Source organism: Rhinatrema bivittatum, chromosome 3 (assembly GCF_901001135.1).
Source record: "Rhinatrema bivittatum chromosome 3, aRhiBiv1.1, whole genome shotgun sequence".
In the NCBI taxonomy this organism is placed as follows: domain Eukaryota; kingdom Metazoa; phylum Chordata; class Amphibia; order Gymnophiona; family Rhinatrematidae; genus Rhinatrema; species Rhinatrema bivittatum.
Genome location: NC_042617.1, coordinates 63,400,800 through 63,413,953, shown reverse-complemented (window position 1 = coordinate 63,413,953; position 13,154 = coordinate 63,400,800). Strand labels below are relative to the sequence as shown.

Sequence of the window (13,154 nt, the reverse complement as noted above, 5' to 3'; positions counted from 1 at the left end):
CACATCCCCAGTAATATGTTAAGGTTGGTGGGGAAGGAAATTACCTCAATTTCACTTTGAGAATTGGGAGAAAGTCCATTGATAAAAAGTCATAGATGTCAGCAAGCAGACAGTCTAAAAAAACCAATGTTCAAAGTTGTTTGCCCAGTTAAACAGTGATTTACATGGTTAAATTGGTTGTATGAAAAATCCCCACCTTTAATCTGGCTAAAAGTATGCACAGTCTTTCATAGTACTCACATTCATAGCTGGTCTACGAGAAGCATTCCCAGAGGCATGTTTAGGCGGCAAGAGATGGTGGAGGGGAATAGAGTAGATTGCATTTTCAAATACAAAAAGCAGATGCAAAGTCCACAGATGCAGACTTTGATTGTGATTTTCAAAGGGAAAATATGCACATACTTTCCCTTTGAAAATTAGGACCTAGCTCCAGATGTACAAACTTGCCCCAAAATTTTCACCAAAGGGAGTTTGAAAATTGTTCCCTAATGATTTGCAATTATGTTGTGTTAAACATGCAATATATTTAAATAAATCTATATATTGTAAAGTGTTTGAATAAGTATTTCACTCATTTGTTATAGGATTTGTTGTCATTTCATGATTCCCACAATACTATACAGTAACTGGAAACACAGAATCTATAATGATTAGTGTACAGTCAAAGTTCCCACTAAGACCATATGAGCATTTTTTATTTTGACCGGTAAAAATACTATATATTAGTGCTTTCATCCACAAATTACTTGATTTGCATGACAAACCATACAGCAGATAATGGCCCATGTAGGGCTAATGTCTACAGGTACATTAGTCTGGGTAGTCATAGCCATGTGTTTAATTCTGCTTTGAAAATGTGTGAGTTGCCCTAGCTCACATGTACACGTATGTTCAGAGAGTTACACCTGTTCACAAATGCTTACCCCACCCAAACTCTACCCTCTGGAATGTCTTTTGCTAGTCTGGGATAAAGCGTGCCTGAACTGGGGTTTCCCGTGTACTTTTACAAGCACAATTCCCTATGGGGTAGATTTTCAAAGGGTTACGCTTGTAACCCTTTAAAAAAAACCTGCGCGTGCCCCGGGACACACGTATGTCCCGGGGCTTTGAAAAAGGGGCGGAGCGGGGGCGGGGCAGCGGTCCAGGGACAGTCCCGAGTCCTCTGGAACAGCGGCTGTGCCGGAGGTTCGCACGCAGGCAGCCGGCCGGTGCACGCAAGTTACGCCTGCCAGAGGCGTAACTTCATGGAATAAGGTAGGGGGGGATTTAGGTAGGGCTGGGGGGGTGGATTAGATAGGGGAAGGGAGGGAAAGGTAGAGGTGAGCGAAAAAAAGTTCCCTCCAAGGCCGATTTTATAACAGCGCACGCATGTAGGATTTAAAATCGGCCCCTATGTGATTTTCAAAGCAGCACTTACACACACACAACAGGATTGTATACATGTAACTCACTTTGAAAATCAAAGCCAACGTACAGTACTACAGTCTAGCACAGATATTATTAGAATATGCTGAAAACTGATTCTTTGAATTATTCATTACTGGTATGGTTCATTCTGTGAAGTAGGTGAGCATCATTTTTATACATCTTTGCAAACTAGTTAAAACAAACATCAGGCATTGTGATATGTCAAAAAAGCATAATTATGTGCCAACATCTTTGATGCCCACTTTGAGCATATCATGAGGCACCCACCAATGAACAGAACTTGACAATATCACATTGTGCTCTAGGCAGACATGACACAGTCTGAATGCACATACAATTAATGATTAATTAACTTTTATCCATTCTAATTATATTGTTCGTGGTGAACTGTAATTTACATCTCATTCAGTTTGCTTATGTTAATTATGCATTCTTGGTGAGCTCTGAAGTTTAATCTGTTAGTCAGCTTACATCACTTTATTCAAATAATACTGTTGGGTATGTGTGGCAATACATGAACTGTTAGTGTCTATAAGGAAGATGTAAGTGTGTGTAGGTAGATATATAAAAACAATTTAGTAGAACTAGGGGTCACAATTTGAAACTCTAGAGTGGAAGACTTAGAACCAATATCAGGAAGTATTTCTTCGCTGAGAGGGTGGTGGCTGCCTGGAATGCCCTTCCAGAGGAAGTGGTGAAGACTAAAACTGTGAAGGATTTCAAAGGGGCATGGGATAAACACTGTGGGGTAGATTTTATAATTTTGTGCGAGCGCATATCCTACGCGCGTACCCCTTTGAAAATCTACCCCTGTGGATCCCTAAAAGGCTAGAGGATGGGAATAAATAAAAAAGCTAAACTGGCATGGAGCGGCAGTTACTACCCTTAAGAGAAACATGGGGGTAACCTGCACAGAGCAGACTAGATGGACCATTTTGGTCTTTTTCTGCCATCATTACTATGTTACTTTGTTACTATGGTGGGATTATTTTCAAAGAAGATTTATACACATATGTTAGTCTTGAAAAATGGTTTAAGTTATGCACATATTTGCAATATTTCAAAAATACCCCCAAGTGATGAAGCAGTGGTAAGCCTTTGATCATTCCTTTCAAAAATTATTTGTCACTGTATTCATATTAGGGGTGTGCATTCGTTTGCAACGTATTGGCAATTCGCAACATATAGGGCCATATTCGTTGTATTCATGGGGAAGCGAAACGTATCGCGATTCCCACGACTACAACAAATCTTCACCGAATTATTCAGCCGTCTAAAGGAGCAAATTTAAACAAAACTCCCACCCTCCTGACCCCCCCAAGACTTGACAAAACTCCCTGGTGGTCCAGCGGATGTCCGGGAGCCATCTACTGCACTCACGCCTTTGGCTGCCGGTATTCAAAATGACGCCAATAGCCCCTGTGACATAGTAAGGGCAAAGGCTATCGGCACGATTTTGATTACTGGCAGCCGACGGCCCGAGTGCAGGAGATAGCTCCCGGATCCCCGCTGGACCACCAGGGACTTTTGGCAAGTCTTGGGGGACTCTCCTGACCCCCACAACACTTTCCAAAAGTCCCTGGTGGTCCAGCGGGGGTCCAGGAGTGATCTCCTGCACTCGGGCCATCGGCTGCCGGTATTCAAAATGGCAGCGATAGCCCCTGTGACATAGTAAGGTCAAAGGCTATCGGCGCCATTTTGAATACCGGCAGCCGACGGCATGAGTGCAGTAGATGGCTCCCGGACCCCCGCTGGACCACCAGGGAATTTTGGCAAGTCTTGGGGGGGTCAGGAGGGTAGGGAGTTGTAGTTAATTAAATTTTAGCCGGGAAACGAATAAGAATGGAACGCATGAACGGATCGGGGTCCCCCCTTGCCGAATGCACCATATCTGCCCCCCCACAAATACGAATACCGAATGTAAAGTATGCGGTCCCTCTGCACATCCCTAATTCATATACAATATATAGTACAATAATTATTGTTATAAAGCTCAGGTGGCATTATTTTAACATCCCCCACCCACACACACACACAGATTTGTCCACTTCTCCCGAAGGTCTGTCTGCAGTCAATCCAGGGTGTCTTCTGCTTAGATGGATATTCCCACATTTTGATGAAAAAATGAACATGTTTTGTTCTGTCCTAGAGGAAAAGCATATGAATGTCACTGGAACCTTCACGCATATCACTTTCTTACAACATTTGCTCTAAAATGTTTATCAAATAGCACATGAAAGTCGCCAACCAATTTTTCACAGGGTCTTATTCAAACTGCACATGTATCTGTGGTAGTCACTGATATAATTCACTCAGAAACATCTGCTCTTGATAGGCTATGGAAGGGTTCATTACCAGAAAACACCAACTTCCAAATACACAAACTAACTACACTCTACCAGATATCATGTGGCTCATTGGAGCTTAATATATTAATCTTATTTACAAAAGTGGCATACAGATATATAGCTAACCTGAAAAAGACAATATACTCTATAATCAGTTCAAGTAACTCCTTATAAGAACTTAAGAAATTGCCAAGCTGGGTCAGACCAAGGGTCCATCAAGCCCAGCATCCTGTTTCCAACAGAGGCCAGACCAGGCCACAAGAACCTGGCAAGTATCCAAACACCAAGAATATCCCATGCTACTGATGCCAGTAATAGCAGAGGCCATTCCCTAAGTCAACTTTATTAATAGCAGTTAATGGACTTCTCCTCCAAGAACTTATCCAAATCTTTTTTAAACCCAGCTACACTAACTGGCAACAAATTCCAGAGCTTAATTGTGCGTTGAATGGAAAATAATTTTCTCTGCTTAGTCTTAAATGTGCTACTTGCTAACTTCATGGAGTAGCCCCTAGTCCATCTATTATCCAAAAGTACAGGGTGGCCCATGGAAAAGGCTCAGCCCTAATCAATTTCAAAGTGACTGATTCAGGTTCCCTAACTCCCTATGAGATATATTTTCAAAGAGTTATACATGTAAAATTTAGCATATACTCGCATAAGTAGCATGAACTGGCATAATTGGTATTTTATAAAACCTGAAAGTACTTTACGTTTTGCACATACATATATTCCTCTAACAAAAGAGGCATTCTGGGACGAGAGCAACAGTTCTGCACATAAGTGATGTTTTATGTTTTTAGATTTCTTTTATAAATTTTACATTTGGTTTTTATTTTTAAGTAATTATTTGATGTATTTTATTATTTGATTATTAATATGTATTATGTTATTATGTTACAGTGTTTGAATTGTAAACCGTTGTGATGGTACTACTTAACGACGGTATATAAAAGCTTTTAAATAAATAAATTAATACATATGTTTCTATTTTAAAAGAGTCTTATACGCATTCATTTGGAAACTTTCTCATGTAATTTTACACCTGCTAATTATCTTGCATAATTGGCTGGATGGGAGGTTTGGGTGAAGAACCAGGATGGTCTTGATGACCTGAAGAAGGAGTTATCGAACTGGGTGAACTGGTAATCTGGTTAATTTAAAATCCTTGTACATGTTTTAAAATATGCCAACTTATGCATGTAAATTGGGTTTTATGTAAATCCTACTTTATTTTCTCATGTAAAATATGCACGTGTGTATATTTTTTAAATTAGAAGGAAAAGTATGTGCATTCAATATACTACATGAATTTCCACGCAAGCGCGCATACTGAATATTAGAGATGTGAATCGTGTGATCGAGCGTCTTAACGATCGATTTTGGCTGGGGTGGGGGGGAGGGAATCGGATCATCACGGTTTTGTTTTTTTAAATATCGTGTAAATCGTAAATCGGGGGAGGACGGGAAAACCGGCATACTAAAACAACCCTAAAACCCACCCCGACCCTTTAAAATAAATCCCCCACCCTCCCGAACCCCCCCAAAATGTCTTAAATTACCTGGGGTCCAGTGGGGGGGGTCCCGGTGTGATCTTCCACTCTCGGGCCACGGGTGCGTTGATAGAAATGGCGCCAGCGCTACCTTTGCCCTGTCATATGACAGGGCAAAGGTAGCGCCGGCGCCATTTTGCTTCCTGTCCCCCGACATCACGAGCGTAGGAGATCACTCCCGGACCCCCGCTGGACTCCCAGGGACTTTTGGCCAGCTTGGGGGGGCCTCCTGACCCCCACAAGACTTGCCAAAAGTCCAGCGGGGGTCCGGGAGCGACCTCCTGCACTCGCGCCGTATTACCAATATTCAAAATGGGGTCGTATGACATAGTGAGGGCAAAGCTAGCGCCGGCGCCATTTTGAATATTGGCAATACGGCGCGAGTGCAGGAGGTCGCTCCCGGACCCCCGCTGGACTTTTGGCAAGTCTTGTGGGGGTCAGGAGGCCCCCCAAGCTGGCCAAAAGTCCCTGGGGTCCAGCGGGGGTCTGGGAGCGATCTCCTGCACTCGTGATGTCGGGTGACAGGAACCAAAATGGCGCTGGCGCTACCTTTGCCCTATCATATGGTAAGGGCAAAGGGCCACCGGTGCCATTTCTATTAACGCAGCCGTGGCCCGAGAGCGGGAGATCGCGGGAGATCGTGCCGGGACCCCCTCACTGGACCCCAGGTAATTTAAAACATTTTGGGGGGGGTTCGGGAGGGTGGGGGATTTGTTTTAAAGAGTCGGGGTGGATTTTAGGGTTGTTTTGGTGTGCCGGTTTTCCCGCCCTCCCCCGATTTACGATTTTTTACGATTTAAAAAAAAAAAAAAAACATGACGATCAGATTTCCCTCCCCCCCCAGCCAAAATCGATCGTTTCTCAGACCCTCAATATATACCTGTATGTTCCAGGTAGCAACCAGTATGGCCCTACCTATCCAAGGAATGCTGTGTGACTCCCCCCTAACACACACACAGCCTGCCCTTGATTTCTCCATCCCCTCCCCGCCCCCCCCCCCACCCCCGTCTAACCCACACTTTCCCAATGGCTATCAGTAGGTCCCCGACTGGCCCTGAGACACTTCCTCACACTCTGAGGCCTGCACCAGTGACCACTCACCCAGAGAAGCCAAGTCATTGAATGCCAAAAGGAAACACAAAAGAAAAGTTTGCAAATGTTCACGTAGATGAGCTAAAGTAAGTATATGCACATACATATGCATGTTCGGTGCTTTTAAAATTAGTTTGTGCATATTCTTTACCATGCAACCAATATGTCCCCAAACCGCCCATTTCCCCATGCTTTAAATTACACATTTATGTTTATATACATGGGTCTATGGTACCTTTAAAAAAATACAGATTGTGCACATTCTGCCTGTGTACACGTGTAAATGGTCTTTTTTGTGTGAGTAACCTTTTGAAAATTCATCTGATAATGAACTGCCCACTAACTACTCCTACCATCCTCTGCCATGTCATTAGAGGTACTCAAGTGTCACAAACCGCCCATTTCCCCATGCTTTAAATTACACATTTATGTTTATATACATGGGTCTATGGTACCTTTAAAAAAATACAGATTGTGCACATTCTGCCTGTGTACACGTGTAAATGGTCTTTTTTGTGTGAGTAACCTTTTGAAAATTCATCTGATAATGAACTGACCACTAACTACTCCTACCATCCTCTGCCATGTCATTAGAGGAAGAGAGGTACTCAAGTGTCACAAACAGGTCTGGTTTTTAGGATGTCTGTAATGAATATGCATGAGAGATATTTGCATGCACTGCCTCCATTATATGCAAATATATCTCATGAACATTCATTGTGGATATCCTGAAACCCAGATCTGTTTTTAGCAGTCAAAGACCAGATTTGCTTACCTCTACAATGCTTATTGTGGTCTAGACGTTTTCTATTATTAAGACATTATTAATAGGGATGTGAATCGTTTTTTGGCGATTTAAAATATCGTCCGATATATTTTAAATCGTCAAAAATCATTAGAGGCGCAATACAATAGGAATTCCCCCAATTTATCGTCAAAAATCGTAAATCGGGGGAGGGGGGAGGGGGGAGGGGAAGGGGGAGGGCGGGAAAACCGGCACACTAAAACAACCCTAAAACCCACCCCGACCCTTTAAAATAAAACCCCCACCCTCCCAAAACCCCCCCAAAACGTTTTAAATTACCTGGGGTCCAGTGGGGGGGTCCCGGTGTGATCTTCTACTCTTGGGCCACGGCTGCGTTAATAGAAATGGCGCCGGCGCTACCTTTGCCCTGTCATATGACAGGGCAAAGGTAGCACCGGCGCCATTTTGGTTCCTGTCCCCCGACATCACGAGCGCAGGAGATCGCTCCCGGACCCCCGCTGGACCCCCAGGGACTTTTGGCCAGCTTGGGGGGGCCTCCTGACCCCCACAAGACTTGCCAAAAGTCCAGCGGGGGTCCAGGAGCGACCTCCTGCATTCGGGCCGTATTGCAAAATGGCGCCAGCCATATGGCCGTATTGCCATATTGCAAAATGGCGCCGGCCGTATGGCCGTACGGCCGGCGCCGTCCAGCGGGTGTCCGGCAGCGATCTCCTGCGCTCGTGACGACGGGGGACAGGAACCAAAATGGTGTCGGCGCCATTTCTATTAACGCAGCCGTGGCCCGAGAGTGGAAGATCACACCGGGACCCCCCCACTGGACCCCAGGTAATTTAAAACATTTGGGGGGGGGTCGGGAGGGTGGGGGATTTATTTTAAAGGGTCGGGGTGGGTTTTAGGGTTGTTTTAGTGTGCCGGTTTTCCCGCCCTCCCCCGATTTATGATTTAAATGATTTTTAAAAAAACAAAACCGCGACGATCAGATTCCCTCCCCCCCCCAGCCAAAATCAATCGTTAAGACGATCGATCACACGATTCACATCTCTAATTATTAATAATGATCAAAATGGTATTCTTCATCTTTTTTCACTTTGCTCCAAAACAAAATATATGTTTAATGTGTATTTCATTTTGTTTTAATTTTTATATTTAATATTTTAATCTGTTTGTATTTTGTTATTTTAAATTATGAATGTTGTAAACTGCTTTCATTGTATTTTTATTGCTTATGTGGCATATACATTTATTAAATAAATAACTTTGAAACATTTATTGGAAATTTTTTTTTTTAATAACTTCTTGAGTCTATTGTCATTGTATTCCAAGTTGTATCTTGATTTAGGTAGCCTGAAACTAATACTGTCTTTGTTTTGATGTAGGTATCACTGGGAAAGAGGAGAAGGATGTATTGCATTGTATGTCACACAAGATCCCACTCGGAAGAGACCTTATGCTTAATCATTAGCAAGTCCTTTCACTATGTGACAAATGACTTTTCAGTATATAATGTTCTCTTGATTATTAAATGTTCAGAGGAATTTAAAATGAGTTAGAATCTGTGTTAACAAACAGATAAGACTACAGTTTCAATGAAGTTTCAAGTAAATTTAAAAAATTAAATTTCTTAGCTAGATGATAGGCAAATGGTTTTGAGAAATAAATTACAGAATGCAAATTAGGAAAATAGATCATATAAGACAAACAGCAGATAACAGCAATCTGGAAATCTAAATCTTTTTTTTACTATTGAATTAGATTAATCATCTATTTAAAGAACATTCAATCTTCAATGTTCAAAAGCAGGACTGTAAGAATGAATTTCTTACCTTTTTAAAAATTGTATAAATTTTCAGCACCTGACAATACAATGTAGATGAATCTCTAGCAAAAACAGCAGATTGCTTTCCAAATTCCTAAAAGTCGCCAATATATGAAAGATTTTAGACATGGGGAAAGCAATAATCAAAGCTATTTCTATGGATAAAATGCTATTATTGCCCACTATTTATGTGGATAAATGTGCATGTGTATGTCGATAATGTATGCCCTTTTACCCGCATATTTTTCTAGTCATTTCTGGGGCAGGGGTAAATCAGGGGATGCAACTACGCAGAAATGGGCCTGATTTTCAAAAGCATTTTCCTACTTAAAAATGCACTTTACTTCGAGTAAATGGGCTTTTGAAAATTGCTACAATGTATGCCATTGAATTAGCCATAGGATTTGCTCATTTAAGTTCACTTTACACACGTAAATGGCTTTTGAAAATAGCTATGATAGTATGTTCCATTTATGCGAGTAACTCATTTGAAAATTCACCTGATAGTTGTGCCTTTAAAAAGTACCTATGCAAACAGCAAGTGCAAATATGCATGGGTACTTTTGAGAAGGGCAATAATCAAAACAAAACTACAGTACTTGCAAAGTTTTGCTTTCATTATTGCAGCAAACTACAAAGGTAATATCACAGGCATTTTAATAATTTACCCTTATAAATACAAAGCTGAGTCATGTGAATATCGTCATTTTTGGGCATTGCCCAAATGTTTTGAAAAATGTAAGTTCACTTGCAAAATATCAACTAGATTTTGCTAAAAGTAATACTTTTCCAATAAATTGAAACTGATTTGCTGCTGTCATTATTTATTTATTCTTCAGCGAGTTTGGTAAAATTTTACAGTTTAAAAAATCATCAAAACTTTAAATATCCCAATGAACTGATACAAAATTTGAAATTATATATTAAGTCGTAGTTTTTGAGTGTCCAACCCTAGGTAGGAAAATGATTAACTCATTGAAACTCTAACTACAACAATACATACCACATTTGAAAATAAAATAAAAATTGGATCTTTCTAAATATCCAAGGAATTTATAAAATATAAATATGAGCTACATGAGGATAATGTAGCAAGAAATAATGGTTCATTTCATCCAAATTCATTTTGGCTTCTGCAGGATTAATTGCAGAAAATATTTGGGATTTGCCAAATAGTAATTCTCTTGAAAGTAGATATTGAAGTCCATATTCAGCTCCATTTGTCCAGTTAAGTTCAAACTTGGGCCTAGATTCATAAAAATGCGATACATTTTACATGATAAGGAAAAGGGATGTGCCTTTATATAGGTACTTGAGAGAGTGAGTGAGAGAGAGAGGGAACTTCTTTATAAAACTCTCCAAGTAGTCAACTCTTTATACCACTATAGGAGGGCCAGTGGGTAACTCCAGGTGAGGTTTTGGTGGTGGTCTAGGGCTTTGGGGCCAGTTTTACATGCACAGGGAAATGTACGAACAGCACAGTACACATCAGTGAAGATTTGACATGTTTGGAGTGAGGAAAATTACACTCCCCACCTAAAAATCTCCAAAATGGAATTTGCCGGTGGATCAGGTCCACTGGCGGCAAAAAAAGCAAGAAGCAGTTTTGTACCAAGGGGGGGGGGGGGGGGGGCATAGGGCATGTCACTTTGATTGGCAGGGCCAGGTGCAGCTCATCCCACCATGGCCTGAAGAAAAATTCATGTCCAGGTGCCCCTCCTCCTTCCTGCCTGTGCAGTCCTGGTAGAAAAATGTTGCCTGAGCCGCGCAGACAGGAAGGAGGAGGAACATCAGACATGTGCAGAGGAGCAGTAGAGATTGTAGCAAGGTCGCCACAGATCCCACCTTGCAGAACCCAAGAAGAGGAGGCCCGGTAGCAGGGCTGCTGCGGATCCAACCTTGCAGAGGCCTGAGAAGATCAGAACCGCTGCGGAGCCCATCCTGCAGCGACCAGTGAAAAGGAGGCCAAGAGGTGAGACCCTGTAGAGTGTGTGTGTGTATGAGAGTGAGATGACAGGTTGTGTGTGAGAGAGTGAGTTGAGAAACTGTGTGTGGGAGAGCCTGTATGATCGGAGTGACAGCATGTGAGAGCCTCTATGTGTGTGTGTGTGTGTGTGTGTGTGTGAGACAGCATGTGAGAATCAGAGCCTGTATGTTTTGTGAGACAGCATATAAGAGTGAGAGAGCCTGTGTGTGTGAGAGAGCATGTGAAAGAGAGAGTGTATTTTATGTTTGACAGAGAGCATTTGAGAGTGAGAGCTGTGTGTGTTTGACAGCATATGAGTTTGAGAGCCTGTGCCTGTGTGTGTATGTGTGTGAGAGAGAGAGCCTGAGTGTGTATGAGAGAGAGACAGCATGTGAAAATGAGAGCCTTAGGGCTAGATTTTAAAAGCCCTGCGCACGTAAATCCTCCCAGATTTACGCGCGCAGGGCACTCGCGCGCCGGTGCGTCTATTTTGCATAGGCCGCGGCGCACGCAAAGCCCTGGGACGCGAGTAAGTCCCGGGGATTCGTAAAAGGGGTGGGAGGGGGCATGTCCGGGGGCATGCCCAGGGGTCCGGGGACGGTCTGAGGTGGGTCTGGGGGCATGGCGACGGTTCGGGGGTGGGCCGGGAGGGCAGTCCCGAGTCCCCCGGCACTGCAGCCTGTGCCGGGGGATGCGAGGCGGCACGCGCAAGTTACGCCTGCTTCAAGCAGGCATAACTTGCCCAACAAAGGTGGGGGGGGGGATTTAGGTAGGGCCGGGGGGTGGGTTAAGTAGGGGAAGGGAGGGGAAGGTGGGGGGACGTGGAAGGAAAGTTCCCTCCGAGGCCGCTCCGATTTCGGAGCAGCCTCGGAGGGAACGGAGGCAGGCTGTGCGGCTCGGCGCACACAGGCTGCCGATTTTGCGCAGCCTTGCGCGCACCGACCCCGGATTTTATAAGATACGCGTGGCTACGCGCATATCTTATAAAATCCAGTGTACTTTTTAAAGATCTACCTCTTAGTGTGTGTGTGTGTGAGAGAGAGAGACAGCTTTTGAGAATGAGAGTCTGAATGTGTGTGTGTGTGAAAGAGAAAGACAGCATTTGAGAATGAGAGCCTGAGTTATATGTGTGTGAGAGAGAAAGAGACATTGTATGAAAATGAGAGCCTGAGTGTGTGTTTGAGGGAAGAAAAGAAGATAGGTGGTTAGAGAAGAAGCAGAAAAAAAAGAGACCCTGTGAAAAAAATTGTCAAAAGACCAAGAAAGAGAAGGTGGGGAAAAAAAGCATTTGACCAACCAATTAGAAAACTAAGACCAGACAGCAAAGGTAAAAAAAAAAAAAATCATTTTTGAATTTTTAGTGATTGGCATATGCCATCTTTGGGAATGTGCAAGAGTAACACTTTCTCTATGCTGATCTCATGATGTACGAGATTAGCATGGAAGAACTGTAGGCGCTGCAAACTTTTAATACCGCGGGGCCTGCACGGAAGAGGCAGCAGAATGGACTTCAGTGTCAGTAGCAGCAATCGGCACCTCCCCAATAGCCACGTAGTAGTAGTGACAACCACAGCAGCGGAATGAGAGAGGTTCTGAGGTTGCTGGCAAAAGAAAGAGAGGGGAGTCTGCCTTCAGTGTGTGCATGTGTATGAATGGGAGCTGTGTGTGTGTGTGTGTGTATGTGAGAATGGGTGCTAGAGATGTGCTTCGGATTTTTCTATCGTGTCGGGCTTCGTTTCAGGGCCCCCTGTGGGAATTTCATTTTTTCCGTGGTTCATGTTTTTTTTTTCGGGGGCCCCGATTTTCAGGTTAGCGCACGCTAACTCCCGATAGCATGCACTAACTTCCGTTAGTGCGCGCCAATGTGTCAGGGTTAGCGAGCACTAATGGGCATTAGCGCACGCTAACTCAAAAAATGAATTTTGCCAAAATTTCAGAAAAAATTAATTCATTTTTCAGTTCTCCCGAACCATACCGAATTAAGCAATTTCGTTGAAATTGCCTAATTCAGGAGAAACGAATGCACATCCCTAATGGGTGCTGCAGGTGGATTCCAATCTCTCAGCAGCTGAAATGAAGATGAGAGCCTGTCGCTGCTAGTAGATCCCAACCAAAGAAAAGCTGGAGATGCCTGCAAGTTTGTCTGAGAGAAAGCATAAGTGTGTATGAGCTTGTATATGTGTGT

The 13,154-nt window shown here is 43.2% G+C and overlaps 1 protein-coding gene across 2 annotated transcripts in view; it reads left to right on the top strand.

Annotated features, from left to right (window-relative positions):
* The window catches only part of HAAO (3-hydroxyanthranilate 3,4-dioxygenase), a 103,100-nt gene extending 93,277 nt beyond the window's left edge, over nucleotides 1-9,823 (top strand). For both annotated transcript variants that reach the window (XM_029593318.1, XM_029593319.1), the window contains one exon: nucleotides 8,564-9,823. In XM_029593318.1, coding sequence (XP_029449178.1) covers nucleotides 8,564-8,642 — 79 coding nt within the window. In that variant the 3' untranslated portion in view covers nucleotides 8,643-9,823. The remainder of the gene's footprint in view (nucleotides 1-8,563) is intronic.
* The last annotated feature ends 3,331 nt before the right edge of the window (nucleotides 9,824-13,154 follow it).